This window comes from Acomys russatus, chromosome 2, assembly GCF_903995435.1.
Source record: "Acomys russatus chromosome 2, mAcoRus1.1, whole genome shotgun sequence".
NCBI lineage: Eukaryota > Metazoa > Chordata > Mammalia > Rodentia > Muridae > Acomys > Acomys russatus.
The window spans coordinates 38,617,445-38,645,415 of record NC_067138.1 but is presented as its reverse complement, the minus strand read 5'-3'; the positions used below and the strand labels follow the sequence as shown (position 1 = coordinate 38,645,415).

The 27,971-nt window shown below is 39.4% G+C and overlaps 1 protein-coding gene across 2 annotated transcripts in view; it reads left to right on the top strand.

Annotated features, from left to right (window-relative positions):
• The window catches only part of Slc26a7 (solute carrier family 26 member 7), a 101,153-nt gene that overhangs the window by 63,600 nt on the left and 9,582 nt on the right, over positions 1-27,971 (top strand). Inside the window, exons 8-16 of one of the 2 annotated variants that reach the window (XM_051160516.1) lie at positions 88-235; positions 2,293-2,406; positions 9,965-10,042; positions 11,033-11,128; positions 18,372-18,478; positions 19,774-19,840; positions 21,130-21,237; positions 23,044-23,181; positions 25,836-25,884. In XM_051160516.1, coding sequence (XP_051016473.1) covers positions 88-235; positions 2,293-2,406; positions 9,965-10,042; positions 11,033-11,128; positions 18,372-18,478; positions 19,774-19,840; positions 21,130-21,237; positions 23,044-23,181; positions 25,836-25,884 — 905 coding nt within the window. The remainder of the gene's footprint in view (positions 1-87; positions 236-2,292; positions 2,407-9,964; positions 10,043-11,032; positions 11,129-18,371; positions 18,479-19,773; positions 19,841-21,129; positions 21,238-23,043; positions 23,182-25,835; positions 25,885-27,971) is intronic. The other variant, XM_051160520.1, reaches the window with a different exon arrangement.

Below are 27,971 nucleotides of genomic sequence, written 5' to 3'. Positions count from 1 at the left end.
TCAGAAATATTACTACAGTAGAAGTCATGGCAAGTTCTAAGAGAAATGACAGAAGGTTCAACTTCAACACAGTCTTTCTCTCCGTAGGATTCCTGCTCCCCGAGCTCCCCCAATGAGCAGCCTCTCTGCAGTGCTCACCGAAGCTTTCGGCGTTGCCCTTGTAGGCTACGTGGCGTCACTGGCTCTTGCTCAAGGATCTGCCAAGAAGTTCAAATATTCAGTTGATGACAACCAGGTGAAGTGTGCCCCTAGCCCCTCTCTAGCCAGGGTGTTTCACTGCTTTGTGGACTTTCTGATACTGAAAATGTCAAATGTTTGAAAATACATCTTTTCTAAATATGTAGCAAGAAAGAGCAGAACAAAACAGAAGAGTCCCTGAATCAGTCACAGGAAGCCGAGACTCTAGCTTTCACAGCATATGATACATTAATTCCCTCATTCTCTCTTTTTATCTACATGTGTGTAGATAACAACCTTCAGGATTCAGTCTTTGCTTCCATTGTGTGGGTCCTGGGATTGAACCTAGATCATCAGGTTTGGTAGCAAGTGCCTTTACCTGCTGAGTCATCTCACTGACCCTTATAATACATTTTAAAAGAAAGACATAGACCTTTATGCTCTCTTATTTGGTTTTGGAGAGAGTGCAAGCATGTTTGTTGTTTCATGATAGGTAACATAGAAAGCTTAGGGATTTTAAAGTGGATGACCAATAATTACTCTTCTTATTAAGACACCACAGGGTGTGAAGATCTGTTTTTGCATACCTAAGAGTGCATACATACTTCCTTGCTAAATCTGTTCCCCCCCAGTGTCTTTTTCAGGTCTCAAGGCCCTGTGTAGCTCCCGGGGCCTGCACAGAAGCTGCAGTGTAGTGCCTGTAAGCACAGAGTTACCTGCACTCAGAACTCACGCTGTGGTTGTATGACCTCAGTTCTCTCTGTATACATGTAAATTAAGCCCCGCTATAGCTGCCAGGGACAAAATAGTAAACAACACAGAAGGATGGGATGCTGTCCTTCACTCAGAAACTCCCTGGGCTGCCTTCCTTCATGCTCAAATTACAGACTGCGTGCGTTATCATGGCTTACAAGGCTATGTCTGCAGAATCGCATTTCTTATCTAGCCTGGTATGATATGTCCCAGCCACACTTTCTTTCTCGCCTTTGAACCCACTAGTCAAGATTCTGGCGGGGAAATCTGCACTCACAGCTCTTTTTCCTTGGAATTCTGTCTCCTCACATAGCTGTATAACTGTCTCATTCAGATACTCTCTTCATAGGAAGACTTCTGTTGACCAAACTCCACAAATCCAGGCCTCTTTACAGCCTTCTCTTATACTTTCTAGCTCTTTCTATTTGCTATCTCCATTTTCTGGCCAGGGCCACAGCTCTCTGGGACCATAAATCTTGTTTGTAGGAAGAGACACCAATAGGAACAGACGAGGCATCAGAAGGAGTGTGTTTCATTTTCCAGTACAAACATGATGACGGGACCAGGTCGTGGTGAGGAAGGGCATATGTGAGTGGGCACTGGACTGAGTAGGGCAGTTCTGGAAGAGCCATGAGTAACTGGTCAGTTTGGAGCCTAGACTTGGAGGACTTGATTCAGATGGCTGAAACCTGCAGACTAGTTACTGAGTTCCCATCAGCCATCAAACGTTGATGCCAAATAGCAGGTTGGATATAAGAGTCTGAAGTTTTTGGGAGGAGTTTGAGCTGAGGACGTAGATTTGGGAGTTGTTGTATTTTTGTGTAGCTAAGATGGGGATACAGAAGAGGAAGAGCCCTACGTTTGCAGTTGGTTAGATAACAAAGGAAACTGAGACGTGACAGCGAGAGATAGAGGAAAACTGGGAAAGTGTATGTTCCTAGAAACCAGTTGACGGGACCTTTTAAGAAAGATGAAATGAGCAGCGGTGTCAAATACTTCCTTATACCAGGTAAGCAGAGAAGTAGCCACTGGAGTTGGTTAGGCAGAGGCTATTGAGGAAAGGGTGGAATAAAAGCCTAACTGGCATGATAGAGAAGGACAATGGGGTAATGGAAGTCATGAATAAATAGAATTTCCTCAGGAGTTCATTATGAGAGTTGAGTGATGTGCTTAGAATAGCTTTGGAAGACTGCAAGTGTGGCTGAACGGTAGCTATTTTTTATTATAAACGACTACGCCTCAGCTCATGAGGGGAATGGTAACTGCGTGTAAACAGCTGCGTTCTTTGAGGAATTGTACCTGAGACCATAGAAGGGGGTTGTGATAAAGAAGTGTTCCATCCTCCCGTGACTAATCTTGCAGGAACTTTTGGCCCACGGCCTCAGCAACGTGATCCCTTCCTTCTTCTTCTGCATCCCGAGCGCTGCTGCCATGGGAAGGACCGCTGGTCTATACAGCACAGGCGCAAAGACACAGGTAAGACTGTTCTGCAGCGAAAGGAGGGCTGCAGTGCCTTCATCTCCTTCACAGAGTAGAGGAGTTCAGTATTGAGCCTTGAACGCGTTGCTGATTCACATTTTCTAAGCAGCTTCCAGAAGCCCTTTCTCCCTCCCACTCCTATGCCCTCCTTTCTGTTCCATACCACCCAGACTTTTTTTTTTTTTTAAATCTTTCTCGTTAATGACTTTTCCACAGGCTCAATGAGTCAGAAAACAAACTGATGCGTTCTGCACCCGAGACAGCTTTGCTATTAGCAATCTTGAAGCTAGAGCTCCCTCTAGTGCTGCATCAGTTACTCCAAACAGTTTGGATGACTTTTCTTTTTTGTTTTTTTCTCTATTTTGCTCACTTCCTTGACATAAAATAAAAACAAGCCTAGGCAAAATATATATGGTAATAACATCTCTATGTATAACCATGAGCAAATGTACTAATTCTATATATGTGAATATTTGGTAAAAGAAACAATTGAATGCATATATATATAATATATAATATATATTCAATGGATTCTTTTTTTGCAACTGTGTTATATACTAGGCATTATACTGGGTCATGGTAGAATGATAATGATGATAGCAACGATGATATTGATTGTTGTGGAAATAATATTGAGTGATGTGTCATGCATCGTGTGTCTACTTAAATAAAGGGACTCAATCTTTTAGGCAACTCATTGAAAGATGTAAAATCATCGCTCTCAGTTTCTATGTGAGAAAGTTGAGGGAAATATGGGTGAAGTAAGTGGCACAGGTGTTGTGTGATGAAACTTTTCCTGTGGAGACCCAAAACACATATCTACTCACCCTAGATAGGGTTTCATGTATGTATAGTACAAAGTCCAATGTAGGGAACCAATGACTTTTATTGAGGTTACTTATAGGAAAATGGGGGAAGGGTCACTTACAGGAGCAGAAAGACTCAAAGACGGATGCATCATCAAAGCTCACACACACATACATACACTCTTGAAATGTCAATGATTACAATTGAGCTTATTACATTCCATCGTTGTTTTTAAGTAAAGATGTTTGTGTAGCTGGGACAACGTTTTCCTGGGGATGGTTTTCTCATCATAGCTGGCCCTTACACTTGCTGTGGGTGATTAAGAAAGCTGATGCTGTCACTTGTCTTATGGACAGGGAGGTTGAACGCAGGCCTGAGGTGGGTCCACCACGGTGTGTATCATCTCTGATCTTGGGCACTTTGTGTGCATTTTAAATCACTGCTTTAGTGACAAGAAAACTCTGCAATTAGTCTTTGTAACTTTCAACACTGAATGTCTCAGTGAAAGAACACTTTAGACAATTTGTCCTCGGTATAAAATCTGAGCTGGTTACTGACACTGTTTACTAGGATGGGGATGAAGGATGCTCCCTCTTTGCTCCAGGGTCACCTGATTACATGATCAGAACAAGAGAAAATTTCTAAAGACTATTTAATGAAGATTTTTTTTCACTGCATGGTGTTCTATTCTTATAACTTTAAAAGAAATGAGTCTAGCAAAAACGCTCAAAGTCCACGAGCAGAATAATCTCATGGCACCTTCTTGCTGAGGTGATGACTCCGTTTCCCAGCCACTCCTATCCAACCACACAGGAAGTGAATCTGAACTAATGTGCATGCGCAAATCGAGGATGCTTTGGTATCCATTTCAGACCTTTTACTCTGTGGCCACGAAGTGTACATAGGTATAGTTGGTAACTGGTATAGCTTGAAGAGAGCTCTAAGCATATCTTCAAAGTTTGGCTCTATTTAGGCTACGTGTGAAAGCTCTTTTCCATGCTTCATGAATCCAAAGTGCAGGCTCTTCAGTGGTTCTTTGTCCCCATAGGCCCTGGGATGCATACCCACTAAATTAACCCAGAACACATAAAAGCCCTTCAGCCTTTTAGCTAATTACAACCCATCAAAGCACATGTGATAAGCACATTACCTTTATTAATGACTTTGCTGCCTGCAACAGCTCCAGTATCCTCAGCAGACTACTTCACAGTGAGAGTGTTGTGGCGTAGCTATCTAGTTAAGGTTGGAGGTGGAGCTAAGTGAGAAGAGCATCCTTGCTTGCTGCTGCATGCACAGGATTCAATGGCCCGCTCTACAAACAGCAGCAATAGAAGGATCTTTATAATAAAAGGAAAACACCGTCATCTTATTTCTTTCTTCAGTCCCAGAACAGGCTTTGCTCAGGTCAGAAATTCATTTTCCTATATACTTCAGTACTTTCCTACTCAAGTCTCAGCTGCATAGCTTAGCTTTGCCTTCCTTTCTTCCTTCCTTCCTTCCTTCCCTCCTTCCTTCGTTCCTCCCTTCCATCCATCATTCCTTCCTTGTTAAGATTTCAGGATGGTTTTATTGATAAGCTTGTGTCCTCGTATGTGTGATGTGTACATGCATGCAGTGTCTGCAGAAGCCACAAACAGGGCGTTTGGATCCCTTGAAGCTGGAGTTTAACGTGGTTGTGAGGCACCTGATGTGGGTGTTGGGAACCAAACTCAGGTCCTCTAGAGTAGCAGCTGGGACCCTTAACTGCTGAGCCATCACTCTACCCCCCATCTGGCCTGTTTCCTACCTCATATTCAACTTTCTTGCTCATGACTCTTGTCTGGTGGGCTCCACTCACCCTCTTGAGATGCCTTCCTGTTTCCTCTTGGCTGCTTCCTTTTATTCTTCAAACATTACTAACACTTGTGGGTCACATTTCTTCTTTTCAGATTCTGTGCACTGTTTAACATTTCATGTTCATTATTGTGACTATATGATTGATATCTTCTTTCTATCTTTGAATTAAAGCGCTGGAGAGCACAGCTTCTGTCTGTACAGTTCGTGGTTTCCTTGGTGTTTTTGTTTGTTTCTTTGTTTTTTTAGTCAAGTGCCTGGCATGTCACAAGTACTGAATCACTGTGCATTGATGCAGTGGATGTGGAAGAAAAATAGCTAGGAATTCCATATAATTTACTAGTTTTGCTACCATTATGCCAGAGATTTGGCTATTTATCTATTGGGTAGTTTTGATTATAATGAATAAAATTTAAATGTAGTAATTTATTGTTGAAAAATTCTATTTAAAATCAGGCATTTGATCACACACTTTAGAGAAGTCCTATTCCACAGAAATGTAATAAGAGCTCCCCTAGTAATTTAAATTATCTACCAGTCATATCTTTAATAAAGAAAACTTATTAAAATTCATTTCAATGCATTTTAACTTACTTGGTAGAATAAAATTATTATAATTTCAATATGGATTAAAGACATATACTCAGCGTTTAAAAAATATTTTTTCTTGATAAATCTTAAGAATCTGGTAAGTATTTTAGGGGTACAGACTAATCCTAACATGGACTAGCCACATTCAAGTACTGAGGAGCCTAATGGGCAGGGAGTCCAGGACTATTCTATGTGAGTGAGTGGAGACTTTAAGTATTTCAGTAAAACCAACTAAACTGTTTCAATGGGAATAACAAAAGACACTGATCATTTAATAGTCAGTGCTCTGGTCAAAGGCACAGACACATGTAGGAATGCTCTTAGCTGTGCTCTCCTTTACATGTGATGCCCAAAGCTCATGTAGCTAAGAATAGCCTTTGGGTGTGGAAGACAAACAACACAAATGAATAAGGTTGGCTTCTTGTTTCCTGCCTTTCTGATCTGGAGTGTCAACTCTGTGGAGGAGCTCAGTATCCCTCGGCTCCCTCTCCTGCATGCTCCTCTTCATTTCCAAGAGAGGAGATATGCCAGTGCTTTTCAGGGACTTTGAGGAGGATCAGAGAATCGTGAGGGATGCTAGACAGCATCTGCTTCAGAGGCTGAGCAGCCACGGCGGAAAACAGCAGCTGGCATGCTGTTCTGCAACACCAAGATTGCCTCTGGGCTCTAATTTGCAAAACTGTATTCCTTTTATTCTTCCAGAAGTTGCCTCGTTGCTTGTATCTTATTCAAAGCCTTCTTAATTTAGCTGTGTTGATCTATGTCCTGACTTTTATTCTTTCTTTCTGCCTCTTCCTATCTCTTTTTACAATCCCCCTACTTTGCTTAAATCTGTACATCATTTGACCCATGCTTAGGAAGCAAGCACTCGGGACCTCCCTCTCTTGTGCATCTATGAAGGACACTAATGAGTATCAGCAGTGGTCATCTTCGTCAGTAATAAGCAATATATAACAGTGCTACTGAGAGCTTCCCTCCGCACCCCCAAAAGAGAATTTATAAGTACTGTTTACACAGATGCACATATGTGCATATAACCTTGTAAGAAAACATGAAGAAAATAGAGATTTCATTAACTTTTATGCAGACTTAACTCTTAGACGTGACTACTTAAAGTTTTAAGACAAAAATTATCATGAGGCATTTAGTCAGCATGACATAGAATGTATTGAAGAGGAAAATACCCAGGCAATGGCTGCCTTATGGATACTGGGAATATGATCATTTGCCTTCAGCACCTATAACCTAAATCTTTCTAACACTTAGTGAGGACTTACTTATGCTCTGTTTCTTTTCTGACATGAAAAAGAAACAAATTGAATATATTAGTGAAGAGCCTAAGGGACTTGCACATTACTTACCATTATTCAGTTGCTGTGTAGTGTTTTATAGCAGCCTTTAGTAGATTGTAATCTATCCAGAAACTTTTAAAAATACCTTGAAATTCGCTAGTTTGTTGAACTGTTTCATTTCGAGCAATGCCAAATTAAACTGTGCGTCCCCAAAATCTCCATTGCCAGGGCTGAAAACCAAGTGTTCCACTTTAAATCTAATTAGAAGAGTGATGCGTGCCCTATTTCAAGTAGAAAAAGGGGATACATTATTAATAAGTAAAACAGAACTCAAAAAGGAAACAAAACTTTGGAAATCTTTCAGGATTTGTGCACTACGCTTATTGTCAGTATTTAAAAGTATTAAAAACAAGATTGCCATGTTAGAGATGGGAGTAAGAAGGAGACAGAAAGACAGACAGACAAAGAACTGTAACTCCAGTTCCAGGGGATCTGCCACCCTCTTCTGGACTCCACGAGTACCAGGCACAGAGTACACAAACATACCCGGCAAAATACCCATACACATAACGAACAAATTAAAAGTTTAAAAACAAGGAGTGTGTGTTCTCTAAGTCACTACATATTTTTGATTGGTTAATATATACATGTTGGAATGAATGAAAAGACAATCCAAAGAAAGTGAAATAAAACAACCAACCAACAAACAAATGGAAAAAAAAAAAAAAAAGACCCCACTTGTATGGCTCTGGATCCAGTGCAGGCTTTATGTGCTTTCTTACATTTCAGCTCTCTCACTCCACACCCATGGATGAATTGTTATGCAGAGATCACCCAGATTGTAAGACCCCCCAAAAGACCACCAATGCAATACACACAGAGTCCTGTATTATGGGCTCAGAGCTTTGGATCATCATCCTTCCTGAGGCAGCAGGATAGGAGAATGATACCGGAGCTTCAAGGGCAATGGGTTTATAAGAAAAAACTGTAATTAGGGGTGAGGGTCACAGGGAAGTAAGGACAAACCCATAAGCGAGGGTCATGAGTCTCAGGAATGCAGTCCTTTAGGCAGGTTGGGTGGAGGCTGGATCTCCAGGGAAGGTTGTGAGTCTCAGGAATGCAGACCTTCCAGCAGGTTCCAGCAGGTCCAGGAGGCTGAATCTCCAAGGAAGTTGTTTTTTCTCAGAGGATCATTGGGCGTTAATTGTATCTAATTGTTATGGTGCAGTTTCTGGAGAGTGTTGGCAGATGTCATTCCCAGAATGCAGGGGGAAGGGCACCTGGAGGACAACTTCTCATACAGACCATCATTAATTGTAGAGTATAAATTACATATAGGATATGGCATTAATTTTGCCCCTACAGAATCACCATCTCTCTGAGTCTTGGATCCGGCTTGGGACTGTTGGCTTTAACTTGAGTTCATTTCAGCTCCTAGGTCTGAATTTGTTTTGCAGGTGCATTCTAAGTATTGGATTGAAGAAGTGCTGCAGAGATGACCAATGCCACTGACTTCCTATCGGAAATAAAGCTTAGCAGTTAGGGTATTTTCCTGTCCATTTAAACATGCAGCTGCTAAGTGTAGGCCTGTTTTAATCCATTAGAATGTCTGAGGAGCTGAGCCCTGCTCCCACTTTACAGCCCCTCCTCCACAGGTATGCCTTCTAAGGCAAGGTCAAGACAAGTGTGCAAACTGGCCTGGCTCTGTGTGTTTACATGCACACCAGCAGTTGTTACGGATCATTCTTAATCTCTCTTTAAAAGCAGGTATATATGGGTTTATTAGCTCTAGTAAATGACACCACTTTTTGGATGTAAGCCTTACTCTATCAAGAAAATTATATTTTGTATAACCAAAAATCAATATGCAAAATATTTCTATCATTTCAAAGTGAGCATTTCATCATGTCTAATTATATTCAATTTTCAGAGCCTACCTCCATTGCCTGGCATCCTATAATTTTTCTCTTTTAAAAATTGTCATTGATACAGAGCTGTATCTTTTGTGTCTAGCTTCTCTTTTCACTAATGGTTTTGAATTCCACACATATTTGCTTTTTTATTGCTGTTTGGAGGATGTTGCACAATCTATCCATTTGGTCTAGGTCTACAGTAAGTTGTTCATAACTCCATATGAAATGGTCAGACTGGTTTCAAAGTATCTGCAGGGTGCCCCAACAGCAACGTCTGAGACCTTCAGTTGTTCTTGCTAGATTCTAAAATTATTTACATATTTAATTTAAATTCAAGTCATTCCAATACAACAAGGTTCCTCTTGACTTGCTCATAGTGGTGTTTTATGTATATTTGAGGACCTGTGAAAGGCTTCATAGAATTATAATTTGGCATGTTTTTTACAGAGTCCAGGACTTCCGGCTTCTGGGAAAACAGGTCCTCTGTCATTGCTAGGGGAGTCAGGCGGTTTGTATTGACCTTTGTTATCAGGCTCAGTGGGATGGAACGTGATACTAAAGACTTCCTGGGATTAGTAAAATAAGTCTGTTGCACTGGCAGAGAGACTGCTCCTGCAAGCACATCTGAGGACTTCCTTGCCAGAGTTCCTTGTGAGGAACTTGAGAGAAGGGGAGAGGAGAAGGGGGAGGGGGAGAGGAGGGGAGGGGGTGCTTTGGTGTAAATGTGTGAACAGCAGAGAAAAACCCCAGACTGCAAATTCTTCAGTGTTTATCCACATAGAGTCAGGCTGTAGAACTTTGCGCCAAGGTCTCATCTCATTCTCACTTTCAACCAGCCAGTGCTGCGAAGTGTTGTGTACAAAAATAGTGGTGGTTGTTGTTGTTGGTGGTGTGCATGCATGCGTGCGTGCATGCGTGTGTAATTGTCTCGTCACTCAATGACTTTATTTGCTTGTACTAGTTTGTCACATTTGATGTCTCTTTACTGCAAACCAGGTAAGGACAGTCCATGCAATTTAACAGTGATATGCCAAAGTTTTGCTTCTTGCTCCTATTCCCAAAGCTTTGAAATAACAGTAGAGTTCAAGGCTTTCTTTTTTGTCTGCTTGTATTTTACAGGTGGCTTGTCTAATATCTTGCATTTTCGTCCTTATGGTCATCTATGCAATAGGACCCTTGCTGTACTGGCTGCCCATGGTACAGTAGTGCTTTTTATGATATACTTCTTGACTTCTAATTAGAGTTATTGTGCCCAAAATTCCTTGGGAGAGTAAGTTCAATAATCCTAAATCTGTAAAACACTTTATGCAAGTGAAGATTGAGTTTCAGGAAGGATGGAAAAAAATACCACATTTGATGAGGGAGAAAGGCAGGGAAATGGTGACAGTCCATGGCTCATCTGGGGGAACTGGAGACCCTCTCATGAAAAGTAGACTGGCTTCTGGAACTAGGGATGTAGCTCCAAGGTAAAGCATCACCTGAGCATGAAAGAATTCTCTGGTCTGATTCTCAGCAATGGAAAAAAAAAGAGTCATTCAAAGATTTTGCAGAAAGTGTGGGGTGGAGAGAAGGAGTGGACAACAAAATCCATCTGCATAGCATAGACACATCTGTGTGCAATGGTAGTCAGCAGGAGACCTGGTGCTTCCGCTAACCCCCCACAGACCAGGGCTCCTATGTGACCCCAGCTGCCATCCTAGTCTTAGCCTCCCGTGTTCTAATCCCTAACTTTCTAAAGGAGGGTCGTCATTTTCGTAAATGACTACCTAATACACAAGTTCATTTCTCAAGGGTATAAATATCTATGAAACAAGGTGATTAATATTAGGACACCTGTGAAGAAATATATTAGGCGAATGTATAACAAACCACATTTCAAATAAAATACAGTGATTCTAATGAAAAGGATTTTCAGTCTTGGGCTATTCAGCCTATAATTCACTTTTTTTTTCTTTTGTGTTCTTTTAGACTTGCACCAGTTTTGCCCTATGGTTTCCTAAAATTATGTTGTATCCCTAATGTACGAAATAAGTTAATTTAAAATAAATATTACTTTAATCTAATTGTGAAAGTTTCTCCCCCTACAATTTGCTTTAAATAAAAAACAACCAACAGCAACTTGGTGCTTTTAAATTCACATTAAGCTGTTTGTCCCGCTTCTTTCTCCACCTTATTTTCCCTCTGCAGTGCGTTCTTGCAAGCATTATTGTTGTGGGGCTGAAGGGAATGTTAATACAGTTCCGGGATTTAAAAAAATACTGGAATGTGGATAAAATCGACTGGGTAAGTAGCAGTTGGACCAGACATTTTCTTCTTTGGCTTAAGTGCACGCTACTAAATATGCTCTAATACTTTCATTGGCAGGAAGTATGCTTAACCTTTTGAGACTTGTGCACACCCAGTTACAGTTTCGCAATTTGAAAGCATGAACACAGATTTTTGTCTTATTTTGATGAATATGTAGTTTGAAGATTTTCATTTTGAGTGGATTGAGGATACCCAATTTAAATTATGGATTGATTTTGAAGGCGGAGCTCATTGAAGAAGTACACACCAAGGAATAGGATGATTTATCATGTGTATGAAAACTCAGCCTTAAATGTGTGATACATACATACACAGTGGATCTCTCAATGGTATTTACATTAATGTCAGAAAGTCTCAGAACTTGTCTTTTAACTGGATTAAACCACGGGGAGGATTACATTAATAAGATATCTCTGGGAACAGAACAGATTAGATAACACTGAACAATAAGAAATGTGTTTTGGCTAACTGAAGTACTTAGTGCACGTACATTCTAGAGAAACTGGCCTGTGTAAAAGCATTCTCAAATCCTCTGTCTCTCCATGGTGACAGAAGTGAGTGGCCTCTGTTCCGCTCCAGACTGCACTTGTCCTATTGAAATGTCACACTCTATGCTCCCTCCTTTGATCCTTTGTGCTACAAAGCGTCTGAGCTTATGCCTGTGTGTGCTTTCATTATGTTGGCTCCATGAGTCTTCCCGCAGCACAAGGCTGAGGGCATGAGGGATGCGGAGACTGATGGACACTTGACCTTCAGGATATCACTTACGTGTGAAGGCGGTGCAGAAACACAATTGTAGTGTTCACTACGGGTCTTTTTAAAAAAAGATGTCCTTGTGCAGAGTCATTCACTTCTGTTTTTAATGTCATTATCAAGTACTTTTCTAAGAGTTCTCATGCAGCTTATATTCCCTGAGCTATTTCATTTTGAAAATATTGATATAGTTTAAGGAAATTTTACACTGTCTAAAATGCTTTCCCCAGGTCTTTAAGAGCTGGCTCCCTTTTTAGATATTGATAGATTAGGTAGAAAAGTCATAGTCAACATAACTTTTATATTGTATGTGAACTTGCTTCTCCAAATTAATACTCCATGATCTTGATTCTTCCTTCCTACAAAGCTCAGTAACATCCCTCTTGCCTCAATCTTTGTGCCACCACGATGTGGAATCATTTGCTTTTCTATGCTCTCATCACCACCGTGCCTTGAAACCCTTTAAGCTATGAGAACAAAATAAACTTGTTATGTTCTGCAGTGTTTGCCGTTAGTATTTTGTCACAACATGACAAAGTACTCAACATACTCCTAAGTTTCTTCTGGTTGGGAAAAAGATTGACTGACACCAATGGCGATGCAGTTTTGAGGTCTCTGAGCTTGTCAGGGGCACTCTCCTGGTGTCTTTGCTGCTTCTCTGGTGACTCAGCCTCTGGTGGAAAACGTAAAAGCCCTCGTTCCTACAGACTCATATCAGTACAAGCACTGTGAAGGCCTTTCAAGGTTCCAATACCTTTGACAGATTCCAGTTGATTGAAAACTGAGAATAAACCGTGGAATTCCAGTGTCTTCCTTGATTATCATCCAAACTTCTGACTTCTTGGCAGGTCTATAGCTTGCTTACAGATAGGGTTTTAAAATAACATTTATTTCTCATTTTGGATATTTTTCCTTTTATAAATTCATCTTATATTACATTTTGGCTTTATTTTTAACATGAGTACAAATGCATTTAATGTGTGACCTAAACCCAATGTGTGAATCTATCTTTAGGCAGCTTGGAGATGAACCTGTGTTTAGGAGTTATGAATACCAAACAGTTCTTCCAACAAGAGAGTCAGGGATAAGAGCTTACCAATTCCTGAGACCTGTGGTTTGTAATGCTGTGTGGGCCTTTATAACAGGAATCCCAACAGAACATTGTTAGGACTAATGGGATTGTTTAATAATTTATTATTACTTTATATTTGATAATTTTAGTTATAATGTAAACACAACAGATTACTAACCATGTGTAGATCCTGACTTATAGAAGATCCTGGTGTGTGAGCAGAGCTATTCTTTTTAGATATAACTACTTAACCTGGAGTACCCAGAGAGCAGAACAGGACGGACCATGCTGTCATGTTCTAGACACAGAATAGTGGAACACGGGAACTACAGAGAAGGAAATGAGAAAAAGCAGTGGGGATAGAATTGGGAGGAGAGGAGGGAGGACAATGCAAAGAGGAAAGAGAGAGGGAGCTTAGAATTATGGGCTATCTCAGCTGGTAAAGACAGGTAAACAGAGAGGAAGGAGTAATAAATTAACATCCAGGATGTTGGATAATGCTTCACTGAAAAGCCACACAAGAATCCCAGCGCCAGGCATGGGAAACCTCCCTTTGAGTGTGGTCAGGAGAGTCCAAGAGATCCCAGAATGACATAGTCTGTTGCCATTGCACTTGGCTTCCTCCTAGAACTTCAAAGAAAGGATCTGTTGCTAAATATTCCCCATACTTCAGATATAGGACTTGGAGGAACTGAGGTGGAACAGAGCTGGAAGCCTTCTCCCTAAGGACTAACTCAGTATCCAAAGGTGCTGTGCAGTCTACTAGGGAGAAAACCAATCAGTAGGACCACCCAGCTGTGAAATCTATGAACTGCAACAATAACCAATATGGCGTCCTTAAAGGTACAGTAGTGGCACTTGTAACCAATAGCCATCTAGTTGGACTTAAGGCCCACTCAATAGGAGAGGGTCATGCCTGGTGCTGTAAATCCAACCAACTACCTGTGGTTAGTGAGGTCATGGACCCTAGAGGAGAACCCTACCACCATTTTCCTAAACAATATAATCTTCAATTGTATCCTAAATATTTATCCTTACACTCACAGATAAGTAAAACTCTTACCTTCACCATAAAGAAGCTCTTTTTGTACAGACCCTTACAGAATGAAACCTACAACTGGTCAGAATATGGAACAGAATGACTGTGGGGTGCCTACCACCAGTTAATACATCTATATGACAACTCATACACCAAAGGCTCAAGGGAAAAGGGTACAGGAGAGGATAGAAATATTGTAAGAACCAGAGGACCCAGAATGTGTGCTCTCATTGTATAATAGGATGTTTCACCCATGAAACCTCAAAAATATGGTTCCTAAACAAGGCTTGTACACTTCACCACCAAAATAGGGGATTCTCATAAGGCCATACTCCTAGATGAAGAGCTGTAGACAATTAATGGCTGCCAAGAGAGGGAGAATCAGTCTCCAGGGCTGTCCAGCTTGATGAGTTATCCAAACTTCAGCCATCATCAGCTTTAAACCTGTTTACATGTGAACAATGCTAAATGGACCCTGCAGGCTCTAGTTATGTGTATGTGTGAAACAACAGTAATGAAAGAAGAGGTCATGGATTTGCGAAGGACTGGGAAGCCAAGGGCAGAGTTGGAAGGGGAAGAGGTAGGGGTTGAAATGATGTACTCAGGTCTGAAATTCCTATGAAAAATTAAATTAAAAAATAGAGCCAGATGGTACTGCAATTGTTTGGCTGATCTAATGAATTCTGGCCTCCAGGCTCCATTGTTTTAAATGACAAGATCCTACATATGCTCAACCATGTTCATAGCAGCCTTATTCATAATAGCCAGAACATGGAAACAGCCTAAATGTCCCTCAGTTGAAGAATGAATAAAGAAACTGTGGCACATTTACACTATGGAATACTACTCAGCTATTAAAACAAGAAAATCCTGAAATTTGTGGACAAATGGATGTAATTAGGAATGATCATAATGAGTGAGTTAAGCCAGAAGCAGAAAGACTCACATGGTATATACTCATTTATAATTGGGCACTAGCCCAAAAGGCATGTCCCACAAATGTCTTCACTTACCAGGAGATTGGGACATCCTACTGAGACCCTAGGTAAGAGAAATATAGGAGATGGATGTAATTAGGAATGATCGTATTGAGTGAGTTAAGCCAGAAGCAGAAAGACTCACATGGTATATACTCATTTATAATTGGGCACTAGCCCAAAAGGCATGTCCCACAAATGTCTTCACTTACCAGGAGATTGGGATAGATGTGAGGACATCCTACTGAGACCCTAGCAAGAGAAATATAGGAGATGGGGAAATAGAAGGACCCAGAGGGTCCTAGAAACCTACAAGAAGAGATTCTTGATGGGTGGATCGGGGCCCAGGGGGTTCTGCTTAAACTATTGCACTAACCAAAGACAATACAAGTAGTAAACATTGAACCCCCACTCTGATCAACCCAATGGACAGGACATTCTCCACAGTTATGTGGCGAGTGGGGACTGACTCTTACATGAACTCTGGTGCCCCATATTTGACCACCTCTCCTTGGTGGGGAGGCCTGATGGCACTTAAAGAAAGAATAAGCAGGCTACCAAGATGAGACTTGATAGCCTATGCCCGTATAGTGGGGAAGGAGGTCTGAAGGGGAATAGGGTGAAAACTGGAGGGAGGGAGGAATGGGAGGATACAAATGATGGGATAACAATTTAGTTGTAATTTGAATAAATTAATAAAATTACAATTAATAAAACAATTACCTGGGGGGGGAATAAAAATAAACAAACAAAAAACAAAAACAAACTTGAATCCCTGTTTTGTAGAAATAAAGACTAAAATAACTGCCGATTTATCTGAATTACAGAGTAACTCTGTCCTAACCTATAAGGTGGCTGGCTGGCTTCACCTCACAATAAGTCACAGCCTAGAATTGTGTTTACGTGAGATAGTTCAAAAAACAAATCATTTGAAATATACTTTTTTTTTTACACCAGAATATTTGTTTCTTTTAATTAAAAAGGGAGATTTTCCAGATAAAACCTCCATTTGCTTCCAAGGCCTTAGCTTTTCAAAAGAGCTTACTTTAAATCAGTTTTGGGTAGATAAAATAGAAGAAAATCATTTCAAGTTTAAAACAAATGAACTCTAGAGATATTTCCTTCAGATTTGTCTAAGGAAAAAGTCTCTATAGACTCATTTCTCAGGATTTCTTTTTTTTTTTTTTTTTTCATTTCTAAGTAAATATTTTACATTTCTTTTCTTCAAATACCAAGACTTTCATACAATACATGTTGCACCTCTTGACACCAGTTGATACACCGACCTAGGGGATTTTCATAAGGCCATACACCTACATGACGAGCCATAGACAATTAATGGCTGCCAAGAGAGGGAGAGTCAGTCTCTAGGGCTGTTCAATGTCCAGAGGGATGGGTTATCCAAACCTCAGCCATCAGCCTTAAACACATAAACATATGAACAATGCTGAATGGACCCTGGAGGCTCTAGCTATGCGTACAAGTAAAACAATAGTAATTAAAAAAAAAAAAAAAGAAGAGGTCATGAATTTGAATGAGAGTGGGAAGTCCACACCTCGCTCCTCCTGAATCTACCCCCACATTCCACTCACCAAACTTCATGTCCCCTTCCTTCTCTCCCTCCCTTCCTCCTTCCCTCACTTTCTTCCTGCCTCCCTCCCTCCTTCCTCCCTTCTTTCCTTCCTTCCTTCCTTCCTTCCTTTCTTTAGTTCTTCCTTCCTTTCTAAGCCTATGCAGTTCAATTAGTGTTGCCTAAATGCTCTAAGAGTCAGGCTATCCCCTGGAATGTGCTTAACCTATCATGGGCCACATTCTTAATGAAAACTGACTCTCCCTCTCCTAGGAGTTATGAATTGTGAAAAATCCCTCAGTTAGGAGTGGGGCTTTGTGCTTATCTCTCCCTTCTTTGCACAGGTGACTGTGTAGTTTGAGCTTGCACACATCTTCTTCATACTGTTACAAGTGGGGTGAGTTTGTAAATGCAGTTCCTTGTTCTGCCCAGAAAGCAGTTTTGTTGTGGTCACACACTGCCCCTGGCTCTTATAGTCTTTCCACTTCTTCTGATATAATCCCCCAGCTTTTGGAGAAAGGCATGTGATGCAGCTGTCACCAAGACTCTGTGCTATTTTTAGGTTACAGAGAGGGTTTTCAATCTCACTTGTGGATAACATGAAATTATGTTTTTGAAGCTGTTTAAAGACATTGAAACAGAAAGAAAACAAGTTAGAATTGCATGCATACACAAAATAGTGCAGGTTATTTGGGAAAATAATTTGACAATAATTCTTAGCTTAGTATTTTATAAATACTGGATTTTGTGTTTAAAGGTATAACCTCTCTAGATTTCATAAATTATTTTGCTTTTGAAGCTATTTGGATCACTAATCTTAGAAATATCAGTTTTATACTATGAAATCTTGTTGAGATTATAATTTCAAGTGGTGGGCAAAATTACAATATATTTAAAATTCCAATTAAAAGAGTTCTTCTTCTTAAAAATCTTCGAAATCCTTCTAAGAACTAAGTCAGCTCTGATAGTTTAGCTTTTATAGGAAATGGTCTTTTATACATAATGCTCTTTCTAGTAGTTGATTTAAAGTTATTGGCAGTGCTGTTTTATTCAGTTAGTTTAACACTAGGTTTTGAGATTCTTGTATAGTAACAAACTATATCAGTTATTTGTGTAATAGTCGTAGAAAATAGAATATTGTTGAGTTGACAAGAACCTGCAAATAGTTGCTTGTAATACCATTATATTCAATAAAAGAGTAAGAAATTATGACATCCTTTTGAGCACATATATATCAACCAACTATTTACAGAAATATAGTATTTGAGGCTTGAACAATGGGCTGGCAATGCCCACAAGTAAAACAGTGAACTGTTCCACTTCCATTAATGAGAGTCTGATGGAGCCATGGCATGTTTCTGTATTTCTGGGTTTCTATTCACATTAAATAATATATTCTTGGGCCAGTGGAATGCCTTGGTGGATAAAAGCACTTGCTGACAAATCTGGTGACCTGAGTTTGATCCCTGAAATCCACATGGCAAAAGGAGAGCTCCTATTCTAATAAGCTTTCATCTGGCCTTTCGTTCTCAACTTATGCCATGGCCTGCTCACCTTTGTGCCCCTCCATCAGACACACACACAAGGAGATAGAGAAAGAGATGGTGGAAGGGAGAGAGAGAGAGAGAGAGAGAGAGAGAGAGAGAGAGAGAGAGAGAGAGAGAGAGAGAGAGAGAGAGAGAATAAATAAGCAAGTAAAAATTTAGATTTGCTCACTGGAGTGCTGTTGAATAATATTGTGGGGGATTTACAGTTGTAAGAAAAATGAGGAAAAAATAGCCACATCTTCTTTTTCTGTGTCTCTTTAGGGCATATGGATCAGTACTTACATTTTTACAATATGCTTTGCTGCCAATGTGGGACTGTTGTTTGGTGTTGTCTGCACCATAGCTATTGTGTTAGGACGCTTCCCAAGGTAAGGCTTTATTTAAATACTCTGTTTTTATTCCACAACAAAAGACATGTCATTAGAGTTACTTTTATTTTTATACAATATATATTCTTCTATAATTTCATATCTTGTATCTAGTGGAGAAACAGAAAAACAAATGACAAAATATTTTACCTACTTATGATATAGACTAATATTGGTCATGATAAAGACAACCATTAATATCATAACAAATCCTAGAGATAAGCCAACTTAAAGGGACAGTTTATTTTGCCCATGATTTTGGAGGTTGCTTTGGTCCTGTAGTAGCCTAGTGTATCCATGGTGGAAGTGCATGGTGGGATAAATCTGTTTGTTTCTAAGTACTTGGAAAACAAACAGAGAAAGGAGCTATGGTGTCAATATCACTTTCAAGGACACACTTGCCGTATCTAACTCCCCTTTATTATGCCTCAACTCTTAAAGCTTCTTCTGCTTTCCATTCTCAATATAAGCTGGCAACCAAGCCTTTGAGGGCCATTTAAGCTTCAAACTGTAACAAATGTCATAACATCTGTTAAAATAAATAAATCTCATGGTTATATACTTTATTATAGCCTTTAAAGACAAATTAAAGGATACAGATTTAAATAAGATGTGAACTTGCACTGTAATCATCACCTTCACCATTTGGAAGCCACGTCCTTTGCTAAGGACCCACCTCATTGCTTTGTCCTTTGATTGGACATCATTAACCCACTCACCCACTTGAACAATTCCTTTCCTACATTCCCAGAGGTCATCTACAAGGTGTTATCTCCATTCTCTTGGTAGCCCTGGAATTATCTATGGATTATTCTGAGCCTATACCTTTAAAAAGTAAAAATAAAATATAAAGCATAAAACATACATTCATCTGTATAGAACCATCAAACACAGATTATTATCTTGTTTTTTTTGCCAGTGAGTCCCTTTCTTTCCACTCTTCTAATAAGATTTATTAGGTACTATATAGTCTTTAGCCCTTTCTCATTTTATTCTTTTTATTAATCAGTATAACTCTTACAGCTTGGGGCTGTGAGATTCTGAAGACTTAAATAAGATACATTCTATATATTCATTTCTAATTAGATATCTCTGTTGTTCTGTTCTACTACAGACTATCCTCACAAACAGTAGCTTCACCAATATCCTATAGACAAATCACCATGGCGTACAATCCATGCAAATTCTAAATTTCAGTATAAAACAACCAGTTGCTCTTGATTCTTCTTTTGATTCTTCTCTGTTAATACAGTGATCAGGAAATGACTTGTAACTTTCATCTGCCTCAAATTTAGGGCAAAGACTATAAGCATAACAAACATGAAAGAAATGGACTTTAAAGTGAAGACAGAGATGCATGAGGTAAGTCTAACTTTCTTTTTTATTTGTGCAAGCATTAACAGTTGTGGACGACACAGTTTTGAAGGGCCACAAAATCAGACACATTATATTCTTTGGCAGCATCATTCCATTTTTAACAGGTATAGCTTTCCAGTGATATTCATGTGAGCACCACACGTGGCAGTGCACGACAGACATGCAATAAGTCATGGGAGAAAAAGTAAATCTCTTTGAATTTAGGTTTCTAATTAAATCACACCATGGTTCATAGAATTTCAGGTCACAGTTGACTTGTGGCAGAGATTACTTCAGGCATTTGAAGACTTCTTTTACACTACTAAATTACATAAAATAAGCCAAATTGATAGCTTTTTTGTTCTTAAATGATGAAGAAAATTAGGGAATAGAGAAAAAAAACAAGTCATTCATGCACTGCTGTTTTAATAACATAGTGTTGGGGTGGTGAATATGATCACATATATATAATATACATACATGCATGTATGAAATTCTCAAAGAAATTTTAAAATGTTATTTGAAAATACAGTGGTCCTTAATTATTAGCTGAGAGTAATTAAGTCCGAGTTTCTATCTAGAATGTGAATAGTTTGGAATTATGCAGAGGGGAATACTTTCATAAAAAGGCAATTTATATAAACTGGTTTGCCTTGCTCATGTGTAAGGGCATCATGTGGTAGTGTTTGAGCTCCATTGTCTTTTAAAGTTTAAAGTTGCTCTTTGACAATTTCATACAGGATTGCTTTCACCTCACCTTCTCTTATCTTCCTCTTAGCCCCATGAACCCACCCCTTGATTTACTCCTCGGCCCCCTCCCTCCCCCTTTTTATTTTCTTTTTTGAGACAGGGTTTGTCTGTGTAACATTTGCTGTCCTGGAACATGCTTTCTAGACCAGGCTGACCTCGAACTCACAGCAATCTGACTGCCTCTACCTCCCCATTGCTGGCATTAACGGCATGTGCCACTGCCTGGCTCCTTTCCCACATTCTTGTTTTTTAAATTTTATTTTCTGGCCCCCTGAGTTTTTCCAAGGATCTTTGCCTTTAGCTGTGCATCAAGGCCAGCTGTAGAACTCAGTAGGCAGGAACGGGCTGTTCTAGCTTCAGGTTTTAAAGAACAACCAGGAAAGTTTCAAGTGGGGGAAAATAGTAACAACATAAGTGTTGACTTGAATCACTTTTGCCCATTTTTAAAAGTTGTCCTCCCTTTGAACCTGCTCGGTGAGTGTTTGGTTAATGTTTTCTCCTTGTTTTCATATTCACTTCCTTCATTGCCTTGTGACTCCTCTCAGAACACAGAGAACTGGCCTCCTTCCAAAAGGACCAATGTCAAGGTCTTTCCAGGTAGCCTGAAAGCAGGAAGTGACGTCAGGAGTCTTTCTGTGACACCCAGGAGAATGGTTTGTTCTTTTAATACGAGATTTGCTTCACAGAGGGCTGTTTGGTTCAGAGCCTTGGAGGGTGTCCCAGGCTCAAGTTTTCAACCAAGTCAGCCTTTCTTTTCCTTCCATATTTTTTCCCATGGGAATTTAACCCACAGTTCCATCATCCCCGACTGATGTTCTTGTCTTTGAAACAGAATATAATATTAGATTTATGACTTTTCATTCTCAAAAATCACTGGTGAACAAAGTGCATAGTCCTTGCCTTCTTGAATAACTTCAGAGTGAGTGATGGTTTTGGTAGGACAGAAGCAAATGCTAGAAGTTTCTTTCTTTTGCCACCCATACAAGCACCTTTGCTCATAAAGATCCCAGTTTTATTAAAATGTCACATCTTAATAGTTTTATAATATTTTACGTTAAATTAAGACATTTGGATAAGATCAAATGTAATTTGCATATAAACAGTTGAATGAAAATTTTATCTGATCTAAAACACTGTTATCTCCCCACCCCACCCCTTTTTAAACTTCTTCTTCATGCAAAATTCCCATTCTAACTGGGAATATCTCTTCTCATTCAACAAACTCAGTTCTGAGAATTTCTAGTTGTAGCAACTTGAATCTTTTTTTTTTTTTAAACAAACGTTTAGTTTTTCAACCTAAAACTACCAGAGAAATAAAATCTGATGACTGTATGTGACAAACATAAATATTGTTTATTTTCTGTTTCCAAGTGGTTTCCTCTAGATTAAAAGTTGATTTGACAGCTTAATCTTTTAGCTACCTTGAATTTTTGTAGTAATACCTCACTTCCTAGAGTTGAAGTATTTTTCATAATTTTAAAGACTCTGAAATGTGTGTTTTAAATGTTTATTTTAGAAACGAGCAAACAATGAGCTCTATGAATTATGCCTGCATGGCTATTCTTTGCATCTGTTCTATTATGGGAATACAAAAGCTTGAAGGAGTAATGTCTTGCTTGGTTGGTATGGAGCTACCATTACACAAGACTGACCATCTTCTCAATGGGATACCTGTCCCAAAGTCACAGAAAAGGGAGTTTTGGTTACACAGCACTAAGTGCTGTCAATAAAATCTGAGCAGATGGGCACATTTTGTATCGAAACCTTTTCTTCTCCATTTTCCCATCCCTTATCCATAATCTGGCAAATTAAAACAGCTGCCCGAGTAAACCTGTGTTTTGGATACTGCCTCTTGTAGCTTTCTTTCAATTAGGTCTGCCAATTATTTGCAAGCTATACTTTAGCTAGAGGGGAGCTTATATCAGTGTTGTATAAAAAGATGATAGTTGACACTTTGAGGCACATTTTCAGTTTTATTAGAGTACTGATGGGTACTTGAGGATGTCCTCAGTAGCAGAGTGCTTATGAGAGCATACGATAGCCTCTGGGCTTCATCTCCATCATTGTAAAATAACAAAAAGTAAGTAAAGTTTGACAGGTTGAGTAAATGAGGTACTTTTGGGAGGATGGATACTCTAGGCTATTACGTCACTAGGACCCACTGGGTAGGAATAAAAGATGCTTCCTGAAAAGCTGTGCACTTATTTTATTACTAATGGTTCTCAAAACAGAAGTGCATATTTCATTGATATGCACGGTATTCAACTAAGACTCACAAATAAAATTCAATAACAAAAATGTTAGCTAAGAAATTGTATCCACAATTGAGCAATATGTTGACTCCTAAAATTTAGGTTTTTTTTTTTGTTTGTTTTTTCTTTGTTGTTTGTTTAAATATTTTGTGTTTTTAAGACTTGATTTAGAGTTCTAAATATTTTCCCCTTTCCCCCCTTTAAAAGGAAACCTTGCAACAGATAAAAATCATCTCAATAAACAACCCACTTGTTTTCCTGAATGCAAAGAAATTTAATGCTGATCTAATGAAAATAATCCTAAAGGAAAATGACAGCAGCCAACCACTTGATGATGTCAGCAAGGTAGGAGTGCCAGGTTCATGATGTGTGTAATACGAAAGGTCAAAATGTTCTCAGGAACAAAGCAATAGTGTACAAATGTGTTTATAGACCTGTTCCTTGGGGGAAACCCTAATATTTTTTTGTCTATTCATTTATAATATAACCTGAAAATAGGACAATATTTAATATTTTTAAGAAATTTGTCATGGTCCTAAAATAAATATGTGCTAATCTAGTTTTTCAGAATACAAAGTATAGGGCTGGAGAGATAGTTCAGCTGTTAAAGGCTGGACTCACAACCAAAAATATAAGAATATGGAGCATAATAAACAATTTCAGAAAAGCACAAATTATTGCTATTCCCATTATAACATTACTACAAAATTGTCCCTCTCTCTTCCTCCTCCTCCTTTTCTTCCTTTTCACTCCTTACTTCGCCTTCATTTCCTTAAAGCAGAGACAGAGTCTCCCTATGCTATCTGTGACCTTTCTGCTCCATTCTCACAAGTGCTTGGATTACCGGTGTGCACCATAGCCTCATTAGCACCCAGCTCTCTTTATTCCTGTAAGAAACCTCAGTGATCAGAGACACTGAACCAAATGTGCACCAGAATGAGTCAATGTGATGTGTAATTTGCCCTTGAGCTCTGAGGGCTTGAGCCCTCTAAAATGTCCAGGGCCTGAGCTTCAGAGCCAAGCTGCCTGTGTCTGCCACTCACCAGCTGTGCTGTGAGCTTATGTCTCAGGTTGCTCACTTGTAATAAAGATGATTCAAAGAGTAAAATATGCACAACACTTGGAATAGTACTTGGATTGCCCAGTGCTCTGAGTGCTGTGCAGTCTTAGCTAAGATTGTTAGTTTGGTTGACTGTCTTTCTCACAAGGATTTCCTTGATAGTTTCTCTTATATCTTTGAGCATGTGTTTGTCTAATTTAATATCTTCTGCCTAAAACCCTGCAGTGAGTGTGTATCTAGGACTGCCTAAAATGAACCTGTGTTCCTGATACTGCCTTCTCCCGCCTACCTTCAATTAGGGCTATCAGTCATTTGTAAAGCTATGTTTCAGCTAGAGGGGGCTTATGCCAGTATGGCATAATGTGATTATAGTTGGCACTTTGCTGAGATAAAATATATTTTAAAAAGTAACTTTATTTTTTGACAGTTTTGATTTATAGAAAAGCTAAGAAGATAGGATAGGTTCTTTATACTTCAGAACACTGAGATGTTAATGCCTTCTTTTCCAGCTACAGCTAACAAATTCATGTTTTATTCTGTCTTCTTAATTTTGTCTAGTACCTCTGTTCGGGCGGGGGAGGGGGGGGAAGGGACCTCCAGGGTCCTAGCTAATGTGTCACATTGCATTTAATTATCACGCTTCTTTGTGTTTCTCCTGCCTATAATACTTTCCTAAATTTTCTAGTTTTAAAGCTTTTGAACGTTTTGAGTAGGGTTGGCCAGGTATTTTGTAGAATACCACTGTATTAGGATTTGCTTGGTGTTTTGCCTGATAAAACTAGGGTTATGATTTTGGGGAGGGAACGGTATAGGGGCAGAGCCCACGTCCTAGCCCAGGTATATAATACAAATAAGGCTGATTACTGCTGATGGTAATACTAATTCCCTAAGCAATGTGATAAAGTTCATCCATTTTTTTTTTGGCCCTCTCTATGCTCTCTATTGCTATGGAAGAAAGTCAACGTCTTCAACCCAACTATAAGGAGCTGGAGAAGTTATAATTCACCTCCTGAAAATAGAGAATCTAGATTAATTATTAAAAATTCCTCTGTGCAGGAGAGTCCAGAGAAAGAAAGGAAAGTAACATCTGTCGAAGGCTAGTCCCTATGATACAATCACACAGTAATAGACCTCATTATCTAAATACTACAAAGGGAGATTGGATGTTGGAAATGTAGGAAACCATCTGACAGGAATGTGTAATCTGTAGTACCGGACGACACGTCGAGGAGGTGATTCTGCCCTCTGCCTTAAGGATGAAGGCACAAGAGAAGCTGTGACTGATAGTAGAAACTTGGAAAGGCATTATCTTTGCTTCTAGCCTGAGCTGTTCCTAGCTTTTCTGTTTTTTCACTACCTCGTAATGGAACACAAGATTGGTAACTTCACAGAATGCTTCTGAAGATTCAGTTATTAATGTCATCAAAACTTGGCGTTAGAGTAAATACTGAAGAATAGTCATTGTCATAATCAAGCAAAAAAACAAAAACAGTACTCTTTTGGATGAACAGATAGAGTGCTTCCTCCATGGCATCACTGTTGAAGGTGCTGAACTCTATGTACATGATACGCAACCACTTTGTTTTCACTTTCTGACATCCAGCAAGTCATGAATGTTTCTCAGGCATTTTCATGGGGCTAATGTGTATGAAATGATTTTTGACTTCAGATCAAAACAAATTTAGTCATTCAGACTAATGTTGTAACATCTGACTCAGTGAGCAAAGTCTCTACTGAACTGATGTAGACTTACATCCAGCCCATAATGGTTTCTTCCTTTCCTTGTTCTCTGCACACAGCATCTGGAACCAGCCTGGAGAAAGGCATTTGGTGGGATGAAGTGTGGTTACTGCCACGGAGAAAGGAATGTGGGGTGTTTTTCACTGGCAGTTATATTGTTCCACAAAATTTTTGTTCTTTACATCTATTTTCATTTCAGTGTGAACAGAACACCCTGCTCAGTTCCCTGTCCAATGGCAACTGCAATGGTGAGTCTGCTGTAAGGAAAATGGAGTTTGCATGTTTTGACTTGAATCTCCACCAGGGGATAAAAACCCCTTCTCCCTCTCTGTCGGCCCCTGAACCTTCAGGGACGTCCTTGTTCTCTGACTAGAATCTTTTTCTCCTTCTCTCCTTCTTTCCATCACCCCTGTATTCATCCTTATCCTGCTTTTTATCTCTCTCTCTCCCCACCTTTCCTTCTCCTCTCTTTCTTTTTACTCTTCCGTTTGCCTCCTTCTCCCTTTTCTTTTTTCCTCTCTTCTGTCTTCTTCCACCTCTTCTTCCACTTCCTACTTCTTTCTCCATCCCCTGTTCTTCCATTTTTCTTTTCCTTGTCCTTAAATTGAATATCTGAACTCTATATAGCCTTAATATAGATCAAACTTTCCCCCCAAATACTATCTCATATATATTTTCGATTTCTACTTGACACAACTTAATCAATTCCAGGCTCATGCTTTTCTTGGCTAAATGTCTGGCAAGAGTAACAATGTTTTAATATGTTATTGCAGGGTGTTTATGGATCTTGCTTAAAGTTCATTAATACACGAGGCCATCTATATTGTTTAAGGCTGTTGGCCTTTTACTCAGCTAGCTGCTAACTTAACCTGACTTCTTTGGCACTTGTCTCTCCACGTGGTTCTCACTGTATCTCACTGCATCTCTGGTCTCTGTCTGCCTGGAAGTCCTGCCCTATACTCTTTGCCCCAGCTCCAGCTCCAGCTGTGGGGCTCTTCATCATGTGAAAAGCCACATTTCTAGGCTGGGGAAAGTCACCATCCCCACTGCAGCTTGCCTTACTTTTAAAGGCAGGCAAGGAAGTGATGGTTACATATCTTGTTAACTAGGCATTGCAGGCTTCAAATAATAATTAAAATCACACATTTTCATAGCCAAATGATACAGTATTTGTGGGTCACCCCAGCATCGTGTCCTTGATAAGTTGTCCAGGACAATGCTTATTCTGTAGAATCTTATTCTCCTGTAAAAGCATTAGTTGAGTTGGCTTTCTTCCAATTATATAGAAACTGAAAGGCACGGGAGGTGGTGATGTGTGAGTGCACCAGGAGCAGAACCATACTAATGCACAGCTGTGCAGTATGAGTGACACCATATAGCAGTACAGACACTAGGTGATAAAAGACAGGATTAATGAAATCCAAATCATATCTAACCAGAGGACTACATTCCTAACTGGTTGATATGGAATTACATATTATATAATTTAAATATCACTAGTTATTGAGTAAGAACGAGAAAAGAGAGGGCAGAAATTTTACAAATCTGTCACAGTGAATGTGAGCAAGATTTACAAGCATGATTTGAGATTTGACCCTGACTGGACTATGATACAAGTTTCAACATATTTCAAATAATGGCAATTGTAAAACAAACAAACAAATAAATAAGTAATGGAAATTGTGCATGCTGACTTACTTCTCAATATAAAGTTAATATGTAGATAATTTTTCAAGTTTTATTTATTTTATTTTTAATTATTTGCATGTGCATGAGAAGGTTGGGGATAGGGGCATGTGCTCATGAGTACAGATACCCCCACAGGCTGGTATTGAGCACTGAAACTCTAGACCAAAGGCAGTTGTGAGCCACCCTACAGTAGGGGTTAGGAATCAGACTCAGGTCCTGTGTAAAAATAGGACATCTCCTAACTACTAAGGCATCTTGTCAGCCCCTAAGCTATATGTTTTTAGCAGAAGAAAGTTTAGAACAAAAAGATAACCCTAGCGTCTTCATGTCTTTGGAAGTTAGCAAATACTCCTCCTAATTATATAATATCTTAAGAAGAAGTCAGAGTAAGAAACAGGGCAAAGGATAGTTCATGAGGAAAACGCATATCAAAACATATGGGTGCTGATAGAAAACATGTCTACCATGTTCCATATACCACCCTCCTTCTCTCACTTCTTCAAACACCTTAGCTTATCCTTAATCATCACCAGCTTAGCCTGCCTCCGCCTTTCCTGCCCCTTTATTCAGTCACATCATTGTGTTCCCACTTTTATAAGCCGTCTATGGTCTTGTTTGCAATTTCATCACTAAAGCCTCTTCTTGG